We start from the raw sequence: 23,999 nt of genomic DNA, 5'->3' as shown, positions 1-23,999 counted from the left end.
AGTAGGGGGAGATGTCTTTGGATATTACAGTTGGGGGAGATGTCTTGATATTACAGTGGGGGAGATGTCTGGATATTACAGTGGGGAGATGTCTGAATATTACAGTGGGGGAGATGTCTGTGGATATTACAGTGGGGGAGATGTCTGTGGATATTACAGTGGGGGAGATGTCTGTGGATAACAGTGGGGGAGATGTCTGTGGATATTACAGTGGGGACTATATATGGTGGTGATCCGAAAAATGTATGTGCGTTATAATTAATCGAAGTTAGTCAATTAATAAAAAAATTGATTAATCGAGCACAAACATTTTAATCAGTAACAGCCCTATTTTTTTTACTTATGATTTATTTGATCCTCTTTTGGCCGTTGCCATGATAAGTGTGGTCATATGAAGCCTATTCGCAACCTCCTCCTGGAAAACATATCTAGAGGTGCATGCTGGGTAACCAGCATGCACCTCTCGATCTCGCGCATTTGCAAATGTTTGTCATTATTGATCAAGGACTGGGAAAATGGAAAAAAAAATTTTTTTCAGGGTGGAACTCCGCTTTAAGACTCGAGCTGCACCAAATGGTTTCTCCAACTTCAACATTCAGGACACAGTAGTGGCATTAAGGTCAGCGGGAGCCGGGAGGAACCCCTGAATGATGGGGGGACCAACGAGATCGAAATTCCTGGAAGTGTCTGTAATTTATGCTTAGCAGCACCAAGAGGATAAGTATTTGCTTTTTTCTTTACTGGCACAGTGTTTCTTAGAAGTTTTTGTTATGTAACAGTCACTCTACGCTGATCTGAAAGCAGGCCACCAGTTGGAAGACAATGCACCCAGATACTGGAAAGCAGTTACAATTACATGTCCTTTTTCAGCCCTGCAAATGTAGCTCAATAAGACGTCCGGCAAACACTGCTGCTGTTCCAATGATGCACACAATCATGAAGACTGCAAGAAGGAGATGATCTAGAACCATTGCAGAAAATATCCATTCTTCTGAAGCCTGGAAAATAATTAAACAAATGTGATTAATAAAGACAATTAAAATAATCAGTTCAAGGACTGCGTTTTCCAGAATTTAAACATTTATAATGGAGAAGCAGTCATTACACACAAATATTTTATTGTGCTGGAAAAATCATTGTACAAGTGGGTAGCAACCATTTCCTCATCTATGGATCAATTTAAATTAGACCTGTCATCAAAATAAAGCTCAATTTGTGGGATAAAAAAGGACATCAATTTTGTTTGGGTACAGCGTTGCACAACTGCACAATTGTCAGTTAAAGCGACACAGTGCTGTATCGCAAAATTAGGTAGGTAAATCCTTCAAGGGCTGAAGCGTGTTAAAGATGCGGTCATGACTCATAAGTCACTATTATACCCAGGTCTAAAGAAATATATATTATTTTAAATTCCAGTCAGCAGGGGGAGCCCTAAGCTAATTGTCACATGTTTCCTCAAGCTATTCTTAGCTTTGTTGCAAAATGACAATTGTTTACAGAGTTTAGTAGCGCAAGTTTGGACTTTACACATACAATGAAAGGTTTAGTGGTGTAAAACATTTTTAGTAAACAGCACATTGAAGTTTTTACATCAAACTTTAAGAGAATGACAACTGAGGAGGAAAGAGGGACATGGAAATTTGATTCCAAATAAGGGACATTCCATCAAAAATATTCTTGTTGCTCAGGCTAGGGGCTGGGGAGTGTAGTAAGTGCATTCCTTATATATAGTTTACTTTACTTGCTATGTTTTTATCTTACAAAAAAATGTTTTCTTTAAAAGGAGTTGTAAAGTCTCAAGGTTTTTCACCTTAATGTATTCCATGCATTAAAATGTAAAAACCTACTGAGGTGTAGCTCCCCCCCCATAGCCCCCCTTTTTCTTACCTGAACCCGATCATTCCAGCATTGAGGACGAGCCCAGCAGCTGCAGCCGATGTCTCGGGTCCTCATTGGATAGATTGATATCAGTAGAAGCCATTGGCTTCCGCTGTTGTCATGAAAATCCAGTGACATGAGAGCCAGGGGCGGGGCCGTGTCCTGTTGTCTGTGTCAATGGACGGAGCAGCAGGACACGGGAGCGCGCCCACACGAGTGGCCCCATGGAATGTGTCTCTAAGGCCGGGTACGCACGGGAAAACATGTACAATGAAACCGGTCCGTCGGACCGTTTTCACCGTACATGTCTGCCCGGGGACTTCTGTACGATGGCTGTACTAACCATCGTACAGAAGTCCGCGCGTAAACAATACGCGGGGCGTGTCCACGCCGTCGCCGCGACAATGAGGCGGCAATGACGCGGCGACATGGCCGGGCCTGCCTTTTAAATGCTTCCACGCATGCGTGGAATTCTGCCCGCTCGCGCCTACACATGACCGAACATGTATGCTGAAACTGGTCCGCGGACCAGTTTCAGCATACATGTTTGGTCGTGTGTACCCGGCTTTAGTCAGGGCATTCAATGAAGAGGAGGAGCCAAGAGCACCGCCGGGGGACCCCAGAAGAGGATCAGAGCCGCTCTGTGCAAAACTCTTGCACAGAGGAGGTAAGTATAACATGTTTGTTATAAAAAAAAAAACAACAAACCTTTACAATCACTTTAATGCCACTGATTTCACAGATGACATGTATAACAATGTAGTACTATTAAGCCTTCTGACCCGTACTCAATTTATTTATTGAGCCTTAAAGCGGTTGTAAACCCCAAAAAAGTTAAAAAATAAAATAAAAACCTGCAAGACAAAGGCATAATGAGCTAGTATGACTAGCATACTAGCTCATTATGCATTTACTTACCTTAGATTGAAGCCCCCCGAAGTCGTCCTCGTCTTCCTCTCCAGCCGCAGACATATCTCCCGGAGGTTACTTCTGGGTATCGCCGCTCCGGCGCTGTGATTGGCCGGAGCGGCATTGACTTCAAAGCCGGCATTCTTCATTCAGAAAACTGGCATTCTCAGTGCGCCTGCGCCGTAGACAGCGGTGCATTATTTTTGTCAAATATCTCCTAAACCGTGTAGGTTTAGGAGATATTGCAAACACCTACAGGTAAGCCTTAATCTATGCTAACCTGTAGATGAAAGTTGTAATGGAGGGTTTATTTCCATTTTAAGATGGCCATAGAGGGATAGAATTTCAATCCATGTGTGGACATTTCTGTTCAACCATCTTGTCGGATAAAAGCCGCTCGAGCAGCAGCTGCAGCCAATGGCTACAATGCTGATTAGTGTATTCTGCCAGCGGGGAAGTCTCCCGCTGTCAGGATACAATAGCGCAGTGGGGAGTTTTCCTGCATCCACCTCAGATGTGTGGCCAGCTTTAGCCTCTCTTCTATTGCCGTGTAACTTTGGCAAAATGTTACTTTTCTTTTACCTTATTTGACTCCTGGTCAGAATTCATGGACTCTGCAATATACTTGACTCCTTCTATAGCATTTTTGACATCAGGGTTCTTTAAGATTGGAGACTGGTATGTCACATTGGCAGGACCCAGTTTTCCAGAAATGTCTGATATATCGATGTCTTCTGTAAAAATCTTCTTTCCTTTGTTCTCTTGTGCAGGACGTTTCATAGTAGAGAAAAACATCAAAGTTGGAATAGTTTCAATAAAAATCTAATGAAAAAAAATATATCTTTGGTTAAAAAATGCACTGCTAGTTAAAAAAACAGTACTGTATGTATTGTATATGTTCCATGTTGTGTGCTTTACAATGGTTACATCATAAATACCAAACGATGACATTAAATTAAATAAAAGGAAACTTTCCATGTAATTTGGAAATATCAGGCAAATAATGTTCTTTCAATTTAACAGTTAAGCTGCCATAATTTTTGAATATAGACTTATTCAACTCTTTAATTTTTTATAACCAATTTGGGTAAAAAACTTTCTGGTGGATAAAAATATGCTGACTCTCCCCTTGATTTCCAACGTTTAACCACTTAAGACCCGGACCTTTAGGCAGCTAAAGGACCCGGCCAGGTTTTGCGATTCGGCACTGCGTCGCTTAAACAGACAATTGCGCGGTCGTGCAACGTGGCTCCCAAACAAAATTGGCGTCCTTTTTTTCCCACAAATAGAGCTTTCTTTTGGTGGTATTTGATCACCTCTGCGGGTTTTATTTTTTGCGCTATAAACAAAAATAGAGCGACAATTTTGAAAATAATGCTATATTTTTTACTTGTTGCTATAATAAATATCCCCCAAAAATATATAAAAAAACTTTTTTTCCCTCAGTTTAGGCCAATATGTATTCTTCTACCTATTTTTGGTAAAAAAAAAATCGCAATAAGCGTTTATCGGTTGGTTTGCGCAAAATTTATAGCGTTTACAAAATAGGGGATAGTTTTATTGCATTTTTATTAGATATTATTTTTTTACTACTAATGGTGGCGATCAGCGATTTTTTCCGTGAATGCGACATTATGGCGGACACTTTGGACAATTTTGACACATTTTCGGGACCTTTATTTTCTAGTTTTTTTGGACATTTCTTTTACTGTAAGACGTGTATTGTATGCGTCTTTGCTCACATCCATCCTGAAATTTAAAAAACTATTAATAATATTCAAACAAACAAAAAATTCCATTGGTTATTCTGATATAAGATACAATCAAGTGCAGTACCTTTTTTACCCACTGGGGCATGATGTGAGTATTTGGGGTGCGGAAATGAGTGTTGATCACAATGACAGTGATGACGATGGAAGCTATGACAAACATCATTGTAAATAACATGTACTTTCCGATCAGTGGCACGGCACTCGAGGTGGATGGGATCAGCTCAACAATGACCAAAAGAAACACAGTCAGGGACAGCAAAACAGAGACGCTTAGAGTTATTTTTTCACCTAAAAGAGAAAGTTGGGGGTTAGGTACACCTTTATGAAAAATTGAGGGCCTTCTTTTTTCCAAATCAGTATAAGCTAGTTCAGTAGGGTATTTAGGTTTTGTGCTGCCCTAGGCCTGACTAAACTCGTGCACCCCATAATTTAAAAATTACCCACCCCTTTCTATCAAGACTACACCCCTTTCTGTTTAAGACCCGCCCTGACATTTTTGAGTGGGGACACTAGTTCTGAGGGCCCGGGGAGGGGGGGGGCAATGAATTCACTTAATTTGCATAGATTTCCTCTCACTTCCTGTTTGGCTATGGGACAGGAAGTGAAGGGAAATCTCTGCAAAGGGACAGGGATGGTTAAAAAAATAAACTGACAGGAGCTATAACCCTCCCTTACTCTATCCACAATGCAAAAAAAAGTGTTGCCTATAGTTCTACATTAAGCACAAATTTCAGATAATTTTATGGAGAGGACTAAGAAGATATAACCGTGCCAATAGTGCAGCAGAAAACATATAGCACAGTGAGGAAGGTTTGCGGTCAAGGATGATTGCACAGTCAAAATTTGAAGCACCCCCCCCCCCCAGTTGCGGGAGACCGGCCATCCACATACTGGAAGCAGTGGGCCACTTTATGGGGCGCTAGACTAGTTTGTCTCTCAGCCCAGTCCACCCCATAAGACTGGCGCTATACTAACAGTGTAGCGCAAGTCAGTGGGGACTCTTTCCGTGCTGCCCCCCTGCAAAGTGCTGCCCCAGGCCTGGGCCTTGTTGGCCTAGGCCAGGATACAGCATTGAGCTAGTTAGTACCACCCTCCCAACATATGAAGCTAGGGATTGCCCCAGTAAATGTAATAAGATTGGGGGGGGGGGGGTGACTGGCTTGTTAGCAAATTCCACATCCTTTACAATCTAATCATATTGAACACACCATTCGTAATACTGTTTTTTCTGTCATATTTTGTTAGACCATGTAGAATTCATTTAGAAGTGAGAATGCCATTTCACTCCATATCAATGTCTACTGTCTATATAGAACACTTACACAACTGCATACTTTTCTGAAGCTCGTTTGGTAAGGTTTTATTATATGTTTACAGTTCTCTTTACCTAAACTTGTGAATCCTGCACTCATATTTTGCTGCTAGACATATACACTGTATTGTCAAAAGTATTTACACCTGCCTTTACACACACACACACACATGAACTTTAATGGCATCCCAGTCTTAGGCCATAGGGTTCAATATTGAATTGGCCCACCCTTTTCAGCTACAACAGCTTCAACTCTCCTGGGAAGGCTGTCCACAAGGTTTAGGAGTGTATCTATGGAAATGTTTGACCATTCTTCCAGAAGTGCATTTGTGAGGTTAGGCACTGATGTGGACCTGAAGGCCTGGCTCACAGTCTCCACTCTTATTCATAAAGGTGTATACTGTGTGCAGTCCAGTCAAGTACATTCACCCCAAATTCGCTCATCCATGTCCCCATGCCATTAAAGTTCATATCCGTGTAAAGGCAGGTGTCCCAAAACTTTTGATAATATAATGTATATTTCTGTGGTGCTGCTGTATGATGTATGTATGCATGATGTGGATAATTGTACCATGCAATGGTGAATTGAATGTACTATAAGAAAAAGACTATTAAGAAAAAAAGCACCACCATTCCATCCTGGTAATTGCAACAGGAAATGGTGACTTCTTATGCCGCGTACACACAACCGTTTTCGGGTTCTAAAAAATGACGTTTTTTTTTTTATGTCATTAAAAACGATCGTGTGTGGGCTTCAGAGCATTTTTCACGATCTGAAAAATGGCCATTAAAAATTTCGAACATGCTTTATTTTTTCACAACGTTTTTAACGTTGTCGTTTTTAAGGTTGTAAAAAATGGTCGCGTGTGGGATTTAACGACGTGAAAAAAACGCGCATGCTCAGAAGCAAGTTATGAGATGGGAGCGCTTGTTCTGGTAAAACTACCGCTCGTAATGGAGTAAGCACATTCATCACGCTATAACAGACAGAAAAGAGCAAATCGTCTGTTACTAACACAAAATCAGCTAAAGCAGCCCAAAGGGCTTGCATTCAGGACATGCAGATGTTGGTCACTTAGTGAATATACCACCAGCATCGCTAAAAGGTTATGGAAATCACTTATTGTAGAATACATACCTGAACCTGTGGGCAGATAGAACACCAAGCCAGTAAGGAAGGAGAAGAGAAGACAGGGGATGATAACGTTGACAATGAAGTATAGAGGAAGACGTTGCATGAGGAAATGATAGGTGATATCCAAGTATGGTGTGTCAGGACAGCAGTCATAGACGACCCAATGCTTCCAGCATTGATAATCCTTCATTAACCATTCTCCACTCTCCATGAAGCTGCTCATATCAGGGCGGTCACTCTCCTGAAATAATTATTTTCAAAAATGTAAAGTGGCCAACTATCTCTGGAGCAGCCTATACTAGAATAGCTGTGGCATAATTTAAAGGATAAAAACCATAAAAAAAATGCGCAAAAGGGGTGTTTGCCCAAGATTGTACCTGGATTGGGGTATAATCTTGGGCAAATTATCACACTGCACATTAGCAGCTGCCATGGTGGCCATGCATGAGTATCTGTTACCTGATCTAAAAATGCACAGTTGGTGTGAATCTGAGAATGCATGAAAACATTATTGATGCTGTGAGGACCTATTTTGATGCTTTTGACTAATCATTTCATTAGAGGGGATAAAAGTTTTTCAGCACTGCTGGAAAAACTCTGTAGATCATCAAGGGGTACAGTTTATTTTTCACATAATAAAATGAATCATCATATTTTCAGGCCTATTGCTTCATATTTAAGCTGATAATATAAAGAAAACCCCTCATAAGCTGCAGAAAACGCAAATACATTTGGTTTTCAATGCCACACCTAAAACCCAACTCCCGTTAAAAGAAAAGTGTATAGCGCCATTGCCCTCACATTTTTTGATTGTAAAATAAAAACAGCTATGGCTGTTATACTTATCCTATCTGCAGTACTGTCCCCCAGAGACTCACTATTCTATGATTTAGCACTGGTTACTTTTTCACAGGTCAAATGGTGCCCATCCTCATTCAATACACTTCCTGTAAGCCTAGAGCTTCAAGGACCTGACTCCTAGGGGTATGTCAATAAGGCTTTTCTAGGCTCATGGGCGTCCGTAGGTAGGGGCAAGGGGGGTCAAATGCCCCCCCTGGAATTAGGGATCGGATCAGCACTGTTAAATTCTTTGGGGGTGCGGGTAGCCCACACCTGGGTGCCACCCACCAGTGGGGTGACACCATCAAGAATCGTCCAGCCGGGGGGATCACTGCTGTAGTTTCACTGGGTCTGGTAAGAGGGCCTGTCGGCCAATTATCCATTACTTATCCTAGGGACTGTAGAACATTTGCAGTCTATAACCATGATAATGTGATAATGACATTGTCGAAAAGGGGCGGCACATGGGTGACCCTAAAATGATGCCCCCCCCTGAAAAAAGTTCTGTGGATGCCCATGCCTGGGCTCACAGAAGAATGTTGCTGGAAACAGTGCTATGCTAGAGGGGTGACAGCTGCTTAACAGTCAGGTTATACACTACAGTGAAGACATCCACAGACAGATGGTTAAAGCAAGCAACAAAGAGTGGCAGTAGGCTAATGGTCAGAACAGACATAGAAAAAAAACATATCTTAAATGGAAATTATCATAAGTCATGAACAGGCAAAACATGCACTGGGATTCCTCTAGTGCACAGGTGTCAAACACAAGGCCCGCGGGCCAAGTCCGGCCCTCCAGGCCATTTCATGTGGCCCTTGCACCTCAACTGCAGGAGAGTTCCAGCCTTTCTCTGGTCCTACTCCAGACCATTACTTTCTGCTTTCAAGAAATGCATCCAGCTTCTTCCCAGCAGCAGCATAAAGAAAGGGGGGTACACTGTGATATAAGGGAGAGTGGGGGACTCAACTTCTGATGGTGGTGTGGCTCCTGACAGCTACAGTAATGTAAAGGAGAGGGGATGTGCTGGACATCTAATCTTACAGATACAACCAGCCCTTTTGAGGGCAATCATAATGTTAATGCGGCCCACAATGAAATTGAGTTTGACACCCCTGAGTCTAGTGCTTTTCACATGCCCCAAAGTCTTGGCATAGTCACATGATTTTTGCTGATGGACAGGATCATCTAATCTGATCCTCCTATTCAAGAGAGATCACCTAACCAAATGCCTAGGGATTGGCATCAATGATCTTTAGGCACATCATACAGTATATGGCTGATAAAGACATTAAGGCCTATGAGCAGTTTTTATAAGCCATAAAGGAGAATTTCAAATACTTACTGGATTTATAACAACAACTGTTCCATCATAGCTCCATGTTCCAAGCTTAATGCTGCAGTTTTGCTGGTCAAATGGGAAATAAGTGACTATCATTTCACAGTAGATTTTGAATATAGCTGGTGGAGTCCATACAATTTTCCCTGTGTAATCCAGAAGAGCCTTAGTTTCCTGGACTATTGCAAAGTCACCATCTGCACTGTAAATAACCAAACCGTACAAATAAAATAATATCCACTCAATGAGTTTATATGTCATTCATAAGATGAGTTTTTCAAGATCACAATGTTTATTATAATATTTTGAATGACTATGCAAATTATAAAGCTAATATAATAATATGATTATATTTTGGGAGTGTAAATTATCTTGGCAACTGGTCCGGGTTAAAGTGTATACGAACCCATTTTTTTTAGCTTTGGATGGAGGAAAGTTACCTTCACTTCCTGTCCTAGAAATACAGTACTAAGTGAGAGAAGATCTCTACAAAGTGAAGGGATCGTCTTTCTTATACAGTTGTCACAGGTATAGGTTTACCCATTGGAAAGCCTTGTACACACGATCGGATTTCCATCGGACAAAACGTAGGACTTTATCGGAAGGGCGTTGGCCATGAACTTGTATTGTAAAAAACGGCAAAGAATTGGTTTTTAGATCTTTAGTGCCACCCTTTGGGCAACTTCTCCTAATGTTGTGTTTGGCGAGCATTGCTTCCGAGCATGCGTATTTGTACTTTGGACTTTAAATCTCCTCAAATGGGACACAGTCAGCAATGGAACATTGACAGTGGTTCAAACCCATCATCATCCCTACTTTATAAATATGTTTTATTTATTTTTACTTGCATTTTAAAGGAATTATCTATTGTTGTTTTAGATATACAGTACATGTTTCCTTGTATAGTTTGTAATTACTAAGTAGAAGGGGGCAACCATAGTTGTTCACTGCATAAACAGGCTCTTCTCCTTACTTTGCACTGCTACACAGTGGTTTTGCTTTACTGTCCTTCTCACAGTGCATATCTTTGAATCATTAGTTAGTTAGTAGATTAGTGTAGACACCAGTTTTATACAGGACTGCGGAGATTAAAGCGGGGGTTCACCCTATATAAAAATTAAATTCGGCATAGTAGCGCGAGCTACAGTATGCCTGTCTGTATTTTTTTTCCCCCGTACTCACTGTTATATCGTACATAGAAGATTCCGGGGAATGGGCGTTCCTATGGACAGGGAAGGTGATTGATGGCCAGCCGTGGCACGTCACGCTTCTCCGGAAATAGCCGAAATAGGCTTGGCTCTTCACGGCGCCTGCGCATAGCCTGTGCGCAGGCGCCGTGAAGAGCCGAGACCTACTCCGGCTGTCTTCGGGGAGCGTGACGTGCCAGAGCCGGCCGTCAATCACCCTCCCTCTTGCTAGGAACGCCCATTCCCCGCGGCAGACGGAATCGTCTATGTACGATATAACCGTGAGTACGGGGATAAAAAAATTAAGACCGGCATAGTGTAGCTCGCGCTACTATGCCGGATTTTATGCTGAAATGTTGTTCAGCAGGGTGAACCACCGCTTTAATTAACATTGCTTTAAATATCTGCCTATTCCTATTTCGCCTCTAATTTCCCCCATACTTTTTACCTACTAATGTAATCACAAGAAAGGAATAACATGTCTTACTTGTTATACAGAACTAAATCAGGGCGCCAGATATCACCAGAAAGGATCCGAACTTTTTCTATCCCTCCGTATTCTGCAGGGTCCCACTTGAGATTAACATCCACCCATTGCTGAAGAAGAAGAATATATTTTTAGGTCTCTACATGGAGGGATTTATGTCCTTTTGGGGATTATGTCAATTGGCAAATGAAACATTCTTTTAGGAACATTTCACTTGCATTTTTAGTTTTAAATGCTTCTGAGATCACCTTCTGGCTTGCATTTGACCTCCTTCTAAAGTTGCTTTAGGCCTTGCACACACGACCAGTCCATCCGATAAGAACGGTCCGAAGGACTGTTGTCATCAGTTAACCGATGAAGCTGACTGATGGTCTGATGTGCCTACACACCATAGGTTAAATAACCAAGCGGTGGCGTAAAACACGACGTGCTGAAAAAAACGAAGTTCAATGCTTCCAAGCATGCGTCGACTTGATTCTGAGAATGCGTGGATTTTTAACCGATGGTCATGCGTACTAACGATCGGTTTTGACCTATCGGTTAGGCGTCCATCGGATCAATTTTAAAGCAAGTTTGACCGAAGGATAACTGACCGATGGGTCCCACACACGATCGGTTTGGACCAATGAAAACGGTCCTTCAGTCCATTTTCATCGGTTTTGACCGATCGTGTGTACGCGGCCTTAGTGTTTTCATTGAAATGGGGCGAACAGGAGCCAGATCCCAATACACATCTTGTTATGCCTGTGATGCATGAACTGAAACTTTATAAGGGTTTTTGTTCGCAGGCTTTTGTTTAGTTTACATCAGAAAAACGTTTTTACTCTTTTAAGTCAATGGGATTGCTACAGCAGATTAAAGCAAGTTATTGCAGCTTTGAAGGATGTCAAATACAGATCAAGAGGAAGTCATCTGCAGATAGGGTGACCAAGTGTCCCGGATTGCCCGAGACAGTCCTGCATTTTGCAGGTCTGTCCCGGGCACCGTAATACCAGGACAATACAGTGTCCCAGAATAAAACTGACACAACCAACACCCCAGAGCTGATCTGATGCACCCAAAAAAGGCCTCCACATTGCCACTTTACTCACAGACAGTACTTGTCCAGGCAGGGAAGAGGCAAAATCCCCGCCCCCTGCTTGTGATTGGAGAAATCATAAATCCCGCCTCTTGTGTGTAATCACTGTAGAGCCAAGCATTGGCACAAGGTAAAACCGGCCTCGGCTTGCCAGGACAAGTACTATCAGTGAGTAAAGGGGTGATGTGGTGGCCTTTTTTGGGAGGGGCCTGATCAGTGCTTCTGGGTAAAGCACGCAACCCGCTGCCCCAGCTGTGCTGTGATTCGTTACAGCACAAGCTGATTTTTAGGAATGGGGGGTGTCCCTGAATGGCAGTTTGGAAATGTGGTCACCCTATCTGAAGATCATCAGAAAATGTCATCAAAATCATTTGATCTCAAAAGATGCAGTTGCTCAGGGTTATATAAATGTAGTGCCAAAAATGAAAAGGTATGTCGCATTTGATGGACACTACCAAATGCGACTGATTCGAGAGAACGGAGCTGTGGTGCAACTGCTCTGCAACTGCATCAGCATTTTAATGTCGCATTGGATGGACACTGCCAAATGCGACTGATTCGACAGAATGGAGCTGCGGTGCACCTGCTCTGCAACTGCGGCAGCATTTTCGCCTTACCGATGCGTGTCAAATGCCCTCTGAAAAGGGTGGCAATAATAGCCACACATGTGAACAAACCCTGCCGAAGTGTAATTTTTATCATCTCTGTTTCATAGTGTTTCATATAACCCCCTTACGTAATGTCTTTTTACTATGAAACTACATTATTGTATTTCTCTTATATAGATAATCATGTGTTCTTATTGTATTATAATATGATTGCACCATTGCTCTCATACCCTATGTAAACCTAATAAAAAAAAACTTTGAACAGATAATCACAAGTTACAAACCTGCTTAAGTCGAACATTAGTTGTCACAATTTGATTGACTTCATCCTTGAAATAAGAAGAAAAGACATGTAGGTTTAATGAAATGGATGTAATGCCAGTGCCACTGTCACTTCCATGATCACCAATATGGGAAGAGGTTAACCACTAGTCTACATATATAATCTCCTGACATTACACAATATACAATAAGAGTATATTTTTAAAACAATCTGTACATTTTATCATTGAAAAAAGTAACTGAACACCAATAAAAAAAATGTACATGTAGTTTCACAGAACAAACAACCCTAATGCCGCGTACACACCATCACTTTATGTGATGAAAAAAAACGACGTTTTGAAAAACGTCAATTAAAATGACCGCGTGTGGGGAAAACGTTGTTTTATGTCTTGTGAAAAACGACAAAAAAAATTTGAAGCATGCTTCAATTTTTTGTGTCGTTTTTCAAAAAGTCGTTTTCTGTGTCAATTAAAATGATAGTGTGTGGGCAAAACCGACGTTTAAAACAACGTTTTTAAACCCGCGCATGCTCAGAAGCAAGTAATGAAGCAAGCTTCAATGGAACAGAGTGCTGAACGTAACCGCGCTTTGCTAGAGCATTTTGAAAAAACGATGGTGTGTAGGCAACGTCGTTTTTGAAAATTGAAGTTTCAAAAACGTCGTTTTTTTTCATCACAGAAAACGTCGTTTTTTTCTATCACATAAAGTGATGGTGTGTACGCGGCATAAGTGACTGTAAATTCACTGGCCCAGATTCAGGTAGAATGGAGCAATATTTGCGTGGGCAAAGAGCAAATATTTTTCTCTGCGCCCACGCAAATATTGCGTTTTGCCCGCGATTCACGGAGCAGTTGCTCCGTAAATTGCGCGGGCGATATGCTAAACAGCCGGGCGTAAGGCTGCCTAATGTAAATGATCCCGCCGGGGGCGGGAATCATTTAAATTAGGCGCGCTCCCGCGCCGAGCGAACAGCGCATGCTCCGTCGGGAAACTTTCCCGACGTGCATTGCGGCAAATGACGTCGCCAGGACGTCATTTGCTTCTAAGTGAACGTGAATGGCGTCCAGCGCCATTCACGGTTCACTTACGTAAACGACGTGAAATTTAAATTTCACGAGCGGGAAGCGCAGCTATACTTTAGCATTGGTTGCCCCTGCTATTAGCAGGAGCAGCCTTATGCTAAAGTCGCCGTACGGAAACTCCGTACCTTGCGTGCGCAGGGCCCGCACAACTTTTGTGAATCGGTGGTAGTATGCAATTTGCATACTATACGCCGATCACAATGGCCGCGCCCCCTAGCGGCCAACGCAAGACTGCAGCCTGGGATGTGAAGGCATAAGGAGGCTTATGTCTGTCACATCCTAGGCTGCAGTCGGTGTAACGAGGTTCCTGAATCAGGAGCACTCGTTACACCGGAGCAAGTAAGCCCTTGCGCCGCGCAACCTATGGTTGCGCGGGCGCAAGTGCTTCTTGAATCTGGCCCACTATTTATAATTTAGCAGCAGAAACTGCAGAGGGTACAATTGTTCCTGGACCTATGAAGTCGGTGGGGCACAACCTATCCCTGTATTAAACAGTTGTGAATGAATGAATGAATGAAAAACTTATAAAGCGCGGCGCATGCGAACTGAATCGCTTCTGGGCGCTAGTTGTTCGTGTCTCATGACATCAAAAGAGCAGAGTTTTGATTCGTCTTCTGAAAGTCAGGTGGTTTTCCTCCAACCGAATGCTGGTTGGTAAAGCGTTCCATAGTCTAGGACCCTGAAAAGCAAACCTTCTTTCTCCTTTGGACTTGTATTTGGTTTTTGGTACCCTGACCAGATTTTGGTCGGTGGATCGCAGAACGCGATTCGAATTGTGAGGTTCTATCTTGTCGCAAAGATATTGCGGAGCCTTCCCATGGATGCACTTATGTGTCAGGCAGAGTGCTTTAAATGCAATTCTGTCTTTTACTGGCAGCCAGTGAAGGGTTCTCAACGTAGGTGAGATTGATTCCCATTTTTTTTCCCAGTCACCAGTCTGGCGGCCGTATTCTGAACGACTTGCAGACGGGAGATTTGGTACTTTGGGAGTCCGAGGTACAGGGCGTTAGCATAGTCCAGTCTGGAATTCACGATTGTTCCCACCACGACTGCTACGTCTTCTTTGGGGATAAATGGAATAAGTCTGCGTAGTAGGCGCAACAGATGGTGCGCTCCGCTGACTACTGACCCTATTTGTGCGTCCATTGTCATGAAGGTGTCGAAGATGACCCCGAGACTTTTGACTTTGGAGCTAGGGGTGATGATTTGGCCCAGAATGGGCGGGGGTGTCCAGGTTGTTGCCAGTTGACTCTTTCGGCTGGCGTGAAACATAAGGAGTTCTGTTTTTGAACTGTTGAGTTTAAGATAACTCTTAGTCATCCAGTTTTCTATCAAAGAGAGACATTTCTCTAAACTGAGATGATGATCCTTTTTGTTGCAGATGCGAAAATACAGTTGCGTATCGTCTGCATAAGAGTGATAGAGTAGTTCTTGGCTACTGATAATATCAAAGAGAGGGCGAAGATAGATGTTGAAAAGCACCGGTGACAGGGGGGATCCTTGGGGGACTCCACATGACACCGTGCGCTTTTCCGACGTGAAACAACCCAATTTAACTGTTTGTGATCGGTTTTCAAGAAAGGAAGAAAACCATGGTAAATCACCTTCTGCGACTTCTGCTACCTTGGCTAGTCGCATCAGTAACAGTTTGTGGTCTACCGTGTCAAAGGCTGCGCTTAGGTCCAGCAGAACCAGGAGACAAGATTCTCCTTCGTCTGCGGCCTCGAGGGCATCGTCCCATATTTTGAGTAAGGCCGTTTCTGTCCCGTGTCCGGGACGGAAGCCTGATTGTAATGGATCCAGTAGATTGTGGGTATCTAGATGCTGTTGCAGCTGTTGTACCACTACTTTCTCCATTATCTTGGAGAGAACATTTAGGCCTGTTATGGGACGGCGGTGAGTTGGGTCCTTGGGATCCAGGTTAGGTTTTTTCAAGATGGGCTGGATTGTGCCCTCTTTCAACAGGGATGGCACTGTGCCTTCCTTAAATGACTGGTTTATAAGCTGTGTGATGGGTGGTGCCAGGATGTCGGCACATTCCTTCAGCAGTTTGGTGGGGATGATATCATTGGGCGATGTGCTGTTCCGCAAAGCACCAATGATATTTTTTGTGGTATCGATGGAGATCGGTTCCAGAGTGAACTTTGTTGATTGTAGAGCGTTTCTGTGGGTGTTTTGTGGTTGATTGACGGTGGGGTTGAGGGGGGTATTGTTTTGCAAGATGCTTTCCCGGATTCTTTCAATTTTGTTGATGAAGAAATCCGATAGTTCATTACAGAACTCTTGGGTGTCTGAGTTGGGGACTTCAAGACATCCTGGATTCATGGTCTGGGTGACCATCTTGAAGAGTTCGCGGGGGCGGTTTAGGGCGCTGTTAATCGCCATAGAAAAATGATGTTTCTTGGCTTTGAAGATTTCTTTATGATATCGTGTTGTTATTGCCTTGTAGATGATGAGGTTATCCTCTGCAGGGCTTCTTTTCCAGGCGGCTTCCGCCCTTCTGCGCTCTTGCTTCAGAAGCGACAGCTGGTTGTTGAACCAGCCAGACTTTCTTTTTCGGATGCAGGCTTTGCGTTTCGGTGCTACTAAATCGGCTGACTGTAGCAGGGCTGCGTTTATGGCATCCAGTGTATCTGCGGCTGTTTGCTGAGGCTGGATTGTTTTGATTCTGTTTCCCAAGGTAGATTTGAAGAGTTCCGAATGGAGCTTCTTCTGAGATCTAGCCCAGTGTATTGTCACCGGCTTGGGTGCTTTTATCACTGGGGGAATTTTGGAGATTATGAAATTAATTGCATGGTGGTCTGTCCATGGCAATGGTTCATTTTCTAAAATGCTTATTTTCAGATTTTGTCTGAAAATTAGGTCGAGTGTGTGACCTGAAGCATGTGTTGGCCCGCATATAAGTTGCTGTAGCCCTAATCCCTCCAGGTGATCAATGCAGGCGTCCGCAATGGGATCCTGTGCGGAGTTGGCCCACAGATTAAAGTCCCCGAGCAGCAAAAGGTGTTTGCTGTTAAGGGTATAAGTGGATATAAACTCCGTTAATGATGGCAAAAACTGCGATTTTGGCCCAGGTGGCCTATAGCAGAGGAGAATGTGAACAGTCTCCTGGGGGAAGTTTGAAGTTGAAGAGTAAGGGTTTCCATGAATGGAAGAGGATTTTGAAGGGCTGGCTTAGTGATTGTAATGCGATTCTTGTGAATCACCGCCAGGCCTCCTCCTCTTTGCCCTATTCTGTTTTCCGTTATAATGCGATAGTTTTCTGGCACCAATTCTCCGAGAATGGTGTTGCAGTCGTCTGAGAGCCAGCTTTCTGTAATAAAGAGGCAGTCTAGATCGTTTTGTAGTAAGAAATCGTGGATTTCTAATCGGTGTTTTACTGCCGATCTTGTGTTGATCAAAGCACATGATATGTGCTCGAGCTGGGTTAAATAGTTAAAATTTTTGATGGTCGATCGTCGATCGAATCTCAAAAGTTGCTCTATTTTTAAGGCCTTTTTGGTGACGGCTGGTAATGCTGTTGCGAATTGTCTCAGACCCCGAATAGAGTGCGCAGAGTATCGCAGATTAGCCATTGTCGCCAGTCACATTGTCGTCAGTCTTTCCTAATTGCGGCGGCCGCGAATGAGGCCTGGTCTGGCGCGGATGCGGGAAGAGCCGCGAGACGCCGGACGTGATGGGTGGAAGACTGTCCAAGTGAGCCGTCACTCGTTGAGTCTTCTCTCCCCGATTGGTCCAGAGGAAGGCGAAAAACCCCAGGCGTGCTGTGCCAATCTGCAGCGATCGGGGGAAAAAATTCCTTCCTGACCCCTTAACGGCGATCGGTGCAACCCTGGATCAATTGGCTAGGGGGGTGTGGTGGACCCTGCCTGGCTGCACTATCCCTGGGGAGAGCCGACTCGTTTGAGAGCGTCCTGCTCTCACTATCCCTGGGGTGAGCAGACTAAGATGAGAGCGTCTGCTGCACCGCTGAATCTATATAGCAAGAGTTCCAACTTTATTAGCTGCAAGCTTGTTCTGGATCAGTGATTGAAAAAAATAATGAAGACTCCTGTCTTACCTCCTGTTTCAAACTCCTGGTTTTTAACTCGCACTTTTGATCAAAGAATGCACTTCTGATCAGAGAGTCCACATGTGAAGCCACCATCAACTGGGAGCCAGCTCCTCTGGGAGCTTGTACAGCCACTTTATACTCACCTGTGAACAATTAAACCCTCCCCTTAATTAGCAGAAAGGAAAAAGAAAAAAAAGCTGTTTAAAAAATGTCAGAGAAAAAGAGGGGAAAAAAAATCTGCAAGCAGAAGCAAATGATAGCCAAATCCTGGTTTTTAACTCGCACTTTTGATCAAAGAATGCACTTCTGATCAGAGAGTCCACATGTGAAGCCACCATCAACTGGGTGCTCACAATACATTCTATACAACAGAATTTATCTTCCTTTCATATCACTTTTTCTATTAACCACTTCAGCCCCAGGAGCTTTCTTTTGGTGGTATTTGATCACCTCTGCGTTTTTTATTTTTTGCACTATAAACAAAAAAAGAGCGACGATTTTGAAAGAAAAAAGCAATATTTTTTACTTTTTGCTATAATAAATATCCCCGCAAATAGTTTTTTAAAAACAAATCTCTTCATCAGTTTAGGCCAATATATATTCTTCTACATATTTCTGGTAAAAAAAAATGCAATAACCCTATATTGATTGGTTTGCGCAAAATTTATAATATCTACAAACTATGGGAAAAATTGATTGCATTTTTATGGCATTTTGTTTTCACTAGTAATGGCGGTGATCTGCGGAGACTTTTGACACATTTTTGGGACCATTGGCATTTATACAGCGAACAGTGCTATAAAAATGCACTGATTACTGTGTAAATGTCACTGGCAGGGAAGGGGGTTATCACTAGGGGGCGATCAAGGGGCTAATTGTGTTTTCCCTCAGTGTGTTCTAACTGTGGGGGGATAGGATTGACTAGGAGAGGAAACAAATTGTTTTTCCTACTTAGTAGGAACAAACGAAATGTCTACTCTTCCCTGACAGCACAGGGATTTGTGTGTTTACACACACAAATCCCCATTCTGGTGCTCGTGCATGCGATCTCGCATGGCCTGCTGCGATCGTGCCCGCCGGCCACGCACATCGGGTTCCCCACTGTGCAGTGGGCGAGCACACGCCCTCTGGTGGCTGCCAAAGGAATGGACGTACCGATACAGAATTTCTCCCAGGGGAGTCATTCTGCCGCCGTATATCTGCGTGAGATGGTCGGGAACGGTAAATGTCTGAGCCTCTAGTCAACTTATACAGACCAAACAATGTTCAAAAAAAAGTTTTATAAAAAAATTTCAATGGTTGAGCAGAGCATCTAAAGATTGCTATATGAAACACGATGGACCCTAGTTTATAGACCAAGGATCTGTGTATTTTAGATATGTTTTTACCAGTTCTACTTCACCATAATCTTTTAGTAAAATTTTGATTCCATATTCAAATTGTTATATTGATCATACCACATCAATAAGCTGGATAAGCTGAAGACCAACTGTTACAACAACTGCTTCCTTAAACTTCATGACTGGACGAACAACTTTGTTATAGTTTTCAAACAAGTTTTTAACAAGACGGGATTCATCATCAGAGCCGAGGACTGTCCCAGCTGGAAATAAATGAAGAAAAAAAAAGTTGAATTGGAAACTCTAGCACATTGTATATGTATGGAATTCTAGCGGCAAAAAGCAGAGGCACCACATCCTATTAACAATACCAAAACCTTGTATCACGAGTGGACTTTTGAGGTGCTCCAGAGAAAACCACAATGCAAAATTGAAATTACACTTACCTTTGTAATTTTTATTCATACCAAAGCTAAAATTATACATATAAATGTCTATGTATATATAAAAGAGAAACTGTATAGTCAACTTCTTTTCTATAGTCAGATGTTCTTCATCTCTACTGCTAATACAGTAATTTCAGAATGGGGTAATAAATCCCCTTGATCTTCCTGCACATGCTTGACAGGAGTAAGTACCCATTTAGTCAGGAGGATACAGAGTAGAGAGGCCAGTCACTATGTAGTATAACCTAATATTATAAAGAACAAAGAACAAAACACTTTAAAAAACATGCATGTCAAATGGTATACTGTGTAGGACACTAAATACATGCAACCAAATTAATTTGCACTGGGCATAACCCCAGAAGGCAACATCCAGCCCCACTGGGTAGGAATCTGGGCCACCAGGTGCAGGGAACATGCAAGAGCCCTGAGACAAACAAATCAGGAAAAAAATCTGTATTAATCAGTTGTCAGTAATTGAACCAAAAAGTACTAAATGAGTCAAACTTCCAACAGAGCAGAGGTATGAATATATATGCAGTTATCCTACCAACTACTAGGGATCCAGAAAAAACGATAAGCCATCCAATGGCATCCACATCCTCCAGAGGGCTACCCATGGGACACGTGAAGTAAATACAAACGTTTCATTCAGCATACATAAATCCAAGGAGAACAAAAAAGGGGGAGTATGTCCTACAATTTTAAAGGGGTTGTAAATGAAAAAAATGTTTTTCATAATAAGCATCCTTTACCAGCAGACATTCCTCTTTTCACTTCCTCATTGTGCGTTTTTGCTCAGAAGTGGCTCTATTTCTTCTCTGTTCTGTTCACTTCCTGCTTTTCTGATTGTAACTCACCACAGTGAAGGGAGGCTTTACTGCGGTGGTCAGTGACATGCTCACCCCCCTCCTGGGAACTACGGGCCAGATCCTCAAAAGGGATACGCCGGCGTAACTGCTGTTACGCCGTCGTATCCCTGTTTCTAACTATGGAACTGATCCACAGAATCAGTTTTCCATAGTTAGGCAGAAGATCCGACATGTGTAAGGGACTTACACTGCCGGATCTTAGGATGCAGTACCGCATCAGCCGCTGGGGGCATTTCATGTCGAAATGCGGCCTCGGGTATGCAAATTAGCACTTACGGAGATCCACAAAGCTTTTCAGCTTCGTTTTTTCTCCGTAAGTTTTAGTTTGCAAACGCAAAATTAGGGCTGCTTTTACAAAGTGTAAACTGTTTACACCATGTAAAAGCAGACCCTTCTGTCCAGCGACGGGTTTTTTTTTTTTGTTTTGAAATTTTTTTTTTTCGCCGTATCTTTTTTTTTTTCCTGACGCAACTTTATTGACCCGTCGCGATCCACAAAGCTCGGCGTAACGTAATTTCGCGCTATGCACGTCGGGAAAATGACGTCACGAGCATGCGCAGTACGGCCGGCGCGGAAGCCCGCCTAATTTAAATGGGAATCGCCCCCATGAAAAGAGGAACGCCTTGCGCCGGCGGAATTTAAGTTACACAGCCAAAAATTTCTAGGTAAGTGCTTTGTGGATCGGGCACTTAGGTAGAAATTTTAAGGCAGCGTAACTTAAATGGGAAAATTTACGTTACGCCGGATCTTTGTGGATTACCCCCTACATCTGTGTGGCAGGATGCTCTCTACGTGTTAGAGACTTCAAGGAGGTGTGAATTACTGGGCGTGCCACAATGCATACTGGGAAATGTAGTCCTTACATGAATGAGCGCCGCAAACTAGGAAGTGAATGAGAGAACAGAAACTAGAATGCCGGAGGTGATATAGATGAAGGAATTTAATAGGTATTTACATGTTTTTTAACAGAATCATTACACTATTCTGTCTGTCTACCTTGCAGACATTAATTTTAGGCAAAACATTTTTTTCCTTTACAACTCCTTTAATCAAAAAAAGGAAAAATGTTATGGTTTAAAAATTAAAAGAAAAAGGGAAATAAAAAGAAAGACCCTTAAGTGACTTATAGGGGTATACAGTAGGTTATTTGGATTTTATTCCAATGTGTTGTGTTCATATATTCATTCATATGCTGTCTTTTGATGTATGTGTATTTAAAAATTTGAACAGTGATGTTTCCATGTATAGTTTGTCTGGGAATACCCATACCCCCCCCCCCCACGCAGGTAGTAGAATTAGAATTCAGTCCCTTGAGATTATGCTTTAGGAGAATGTTTCCCTCTCCGTCTTTCTTTCTTCCCCACTTCTAGGGGCTGTTCGGTATGGCCTGTTGGGAGGTTGACTCATTTAATGTTTTTGATTAATTTACTGACAACTAATTAATACAGATTTATTTCTGATTTGTTTGTCTCAGGGCTCTTGTATGTTCCCTGCATTTTGCATTTGGGAGATACCTACCTTCTAATTGTCCTGGTGTCCCAGATCCCTACCTGGTGGTGTTGGATGTTACCTTATGGGGTTATTCCCAGTGCAAACTAATTTAATTGTATGATTTTAGTGTCCTACACTAATATTTATGCAGTAAACCATTTGACATGTATGTTTTTTCAGGAGCTTTGTTCTTTGTTTGTTCTTTATAATATTAGGTTATACTGTGTAATACTTACGAAACGTGCGTCGGCGGCGTAGCCTGGTCACGTTTGTTTTGATTCCCCAACCATCCGACTTCCCTAGCAGCTGACGGTGGAACGCATTCACACGCCGACACGAAGGTGGAGGTTTCCATCGTATTACCGATAAGTCTGCAGACCCAGGGCACTTTTTAATGTAAGTGGCCACTTGGCCCATGTTTGTTTTTACTTTTTTTAAATAAAACCGGTTGCACGATGGAGTTGTTTTTCTGTTCCATGTCCCATCTTTGAATTCCTTGGAGGAAGAGGTGTCTATCTGATTATCTGTGGACGCACCATATGCATGCAGGCATTATCCTGCACAAGTGAGATTGATCGACTTTTTCACTAAAGAGGTCCATTATTTCTGGTAAGCATATTACCATTACCAAACACGCTTGGGTGTCAATCGCTGTAAATGGTGAAGGAGCACTTTGAGGCACAAATTTAATGAGAAGATTTATGATTGAATATCTCGATTACACAGTGATTTCCTATTTGTTTGTGTTGACACACTTACTCTCCTGATTGGGGATTCACGGCTATCGAGTCATCACTTTCCTTTTGGACTTTATTCATTTAGTTTATTTTGGGACTTTGTGTGTCATATCACATTGCTGCTGCAAGTTTACTATATATGTTATTGTACCTTTTTCACTCAATTTACTTTATTATCATGTACACTGTCAAATAATTTATTTATTTAATTGCTTATGTTCACCTGTTGAGGAGAACTATTATATACTATACCCACCACTATCACTGCTAAAGTGTTACTTATTCCTTGTGTTCACCAGCGCCCCCTACCACTTTATCATCCACCAATTAGGAGGTATACACTTCTTTTTTCGGGGAGCAGCTCCTATTTAATCACATTTTATTTGTGACTATTTCACCTATATCTAGATTATATTTCGATTATAATATATTTTCTTTGGCGCGAAAATTACTTTTTACCAATACTGTGTAGCGACTGGCCTCTCTACTCTGTATCTACCTGTTGAAGTGGGTATTAACTCCCGCCAAATGTTCAGAGGAATTTTTTTAATGAACTATGATATTGTATAATGGTTATCGATAAATAGAGGTCAAGGGGATTTATTACTCTATTCTGAAATTATTGTATTAGCAGTAGAGATGGAGAGCCTCTGACAATAGAAAGGAAGTTGCCTATGCAGTTTTGCTTTTATATGTGCGTAGACCTTTATATGTTTGACTTTAGCTTTTGTATGAATACAAATTACAAAGGGGTGCATATCCCCCCCTAAGTTTATAATGTGGTTTTCTCTGGGGCACCTCGAAAGGATACCAGGTTTTGAATTTGAAAAGCTGTAAACATCAGAAATTTCCACATAGATCTGTGACCTTGAATGACAAGAATGCAAAAAACTATGGTGCTGCTGTGACCATGGCAGCCAAGAGAGATTTTGGGCTCATTTATACATGCGTCGCTCCTGAAGAGCAATCTGTGGAGGATGGCTTTCCAGGGCCCCCTGTTTTAACCCCTAAAAACCCGCACCACAGTGCTGGAACCATATGCATCCCACTTGGTTGTGGGTCAATTGTGGCACGGCCCTATTCCTTCCACAATATGCATCAGGGGAATAATTGTTGCAGCCCTGTGTGCCCCCCTCACCTGCTGCCTTTG

At 42.5% G+C, this 23,999-nt stretch overlaps 1 protein-coding gene across 1 annotated transcript in view; it reads right to left on the bottom strand.

The window, feature by feature from the left end:
* Positions 1–637: 637 nt before the first annotated feature.
* The window catches only part of LOC120943992 (acetylcholine receptor subunit alpha-1-A-like), a 33,087-nt gene continuing 9,725 nt past the window's right edge, over positions 638–23,999 (bottom strand). Inside the window, exons 2-9 of the mRNA XM_040357714.1 lie at positions 19,421–19,566; positions 12,827–12,871; positions 10,857–10,966; positions 9,189–9,384; positions 7,010–7,247; positions 4,624–4,847; positions 3,370–3,609; positions 638–998 (exon numbers count right to left, since the gene is read on the bottom strand). Coding sequence (XP_040213648.1) covers positions 867–998; positions 3,370–3,609; positions 4,624–4,847; positions 7,010–7,247; positions 9,189–9,384; positions 10,857–10,966; positions 12,827–12,871; positions 19,421–19,566 — 1,331 coding nt within the window. The 3' untranslated portion in view covers positions 638–866. The remainder of the gene's footprint in view (positions 999–3,369; positions 3,610–4,623; positions 4,848–7,009; positions 7,248–9,188; positions 9,385–10,856; positions 10,967–12,826; positions 12,872–19,420; positions 19,567–23,999) is intronic.

The sequence above is a fragment of the Rana temporaria genome, chromosome 6 (genome assembly GCF_905171775.1).
Source record: "Rana temporaria chromosome 6, aRanTem1.1, whole genome shotgun sequence".
NCBI classification, from domain to species: Eukaryota; Metazoa; Chordata; class Amphibia; order Anura; family Ranidae; genus Rana; species Rana temporaria.
This window is presented reverse-complemented; position numbering and strand designations above follow the sequence as displayed.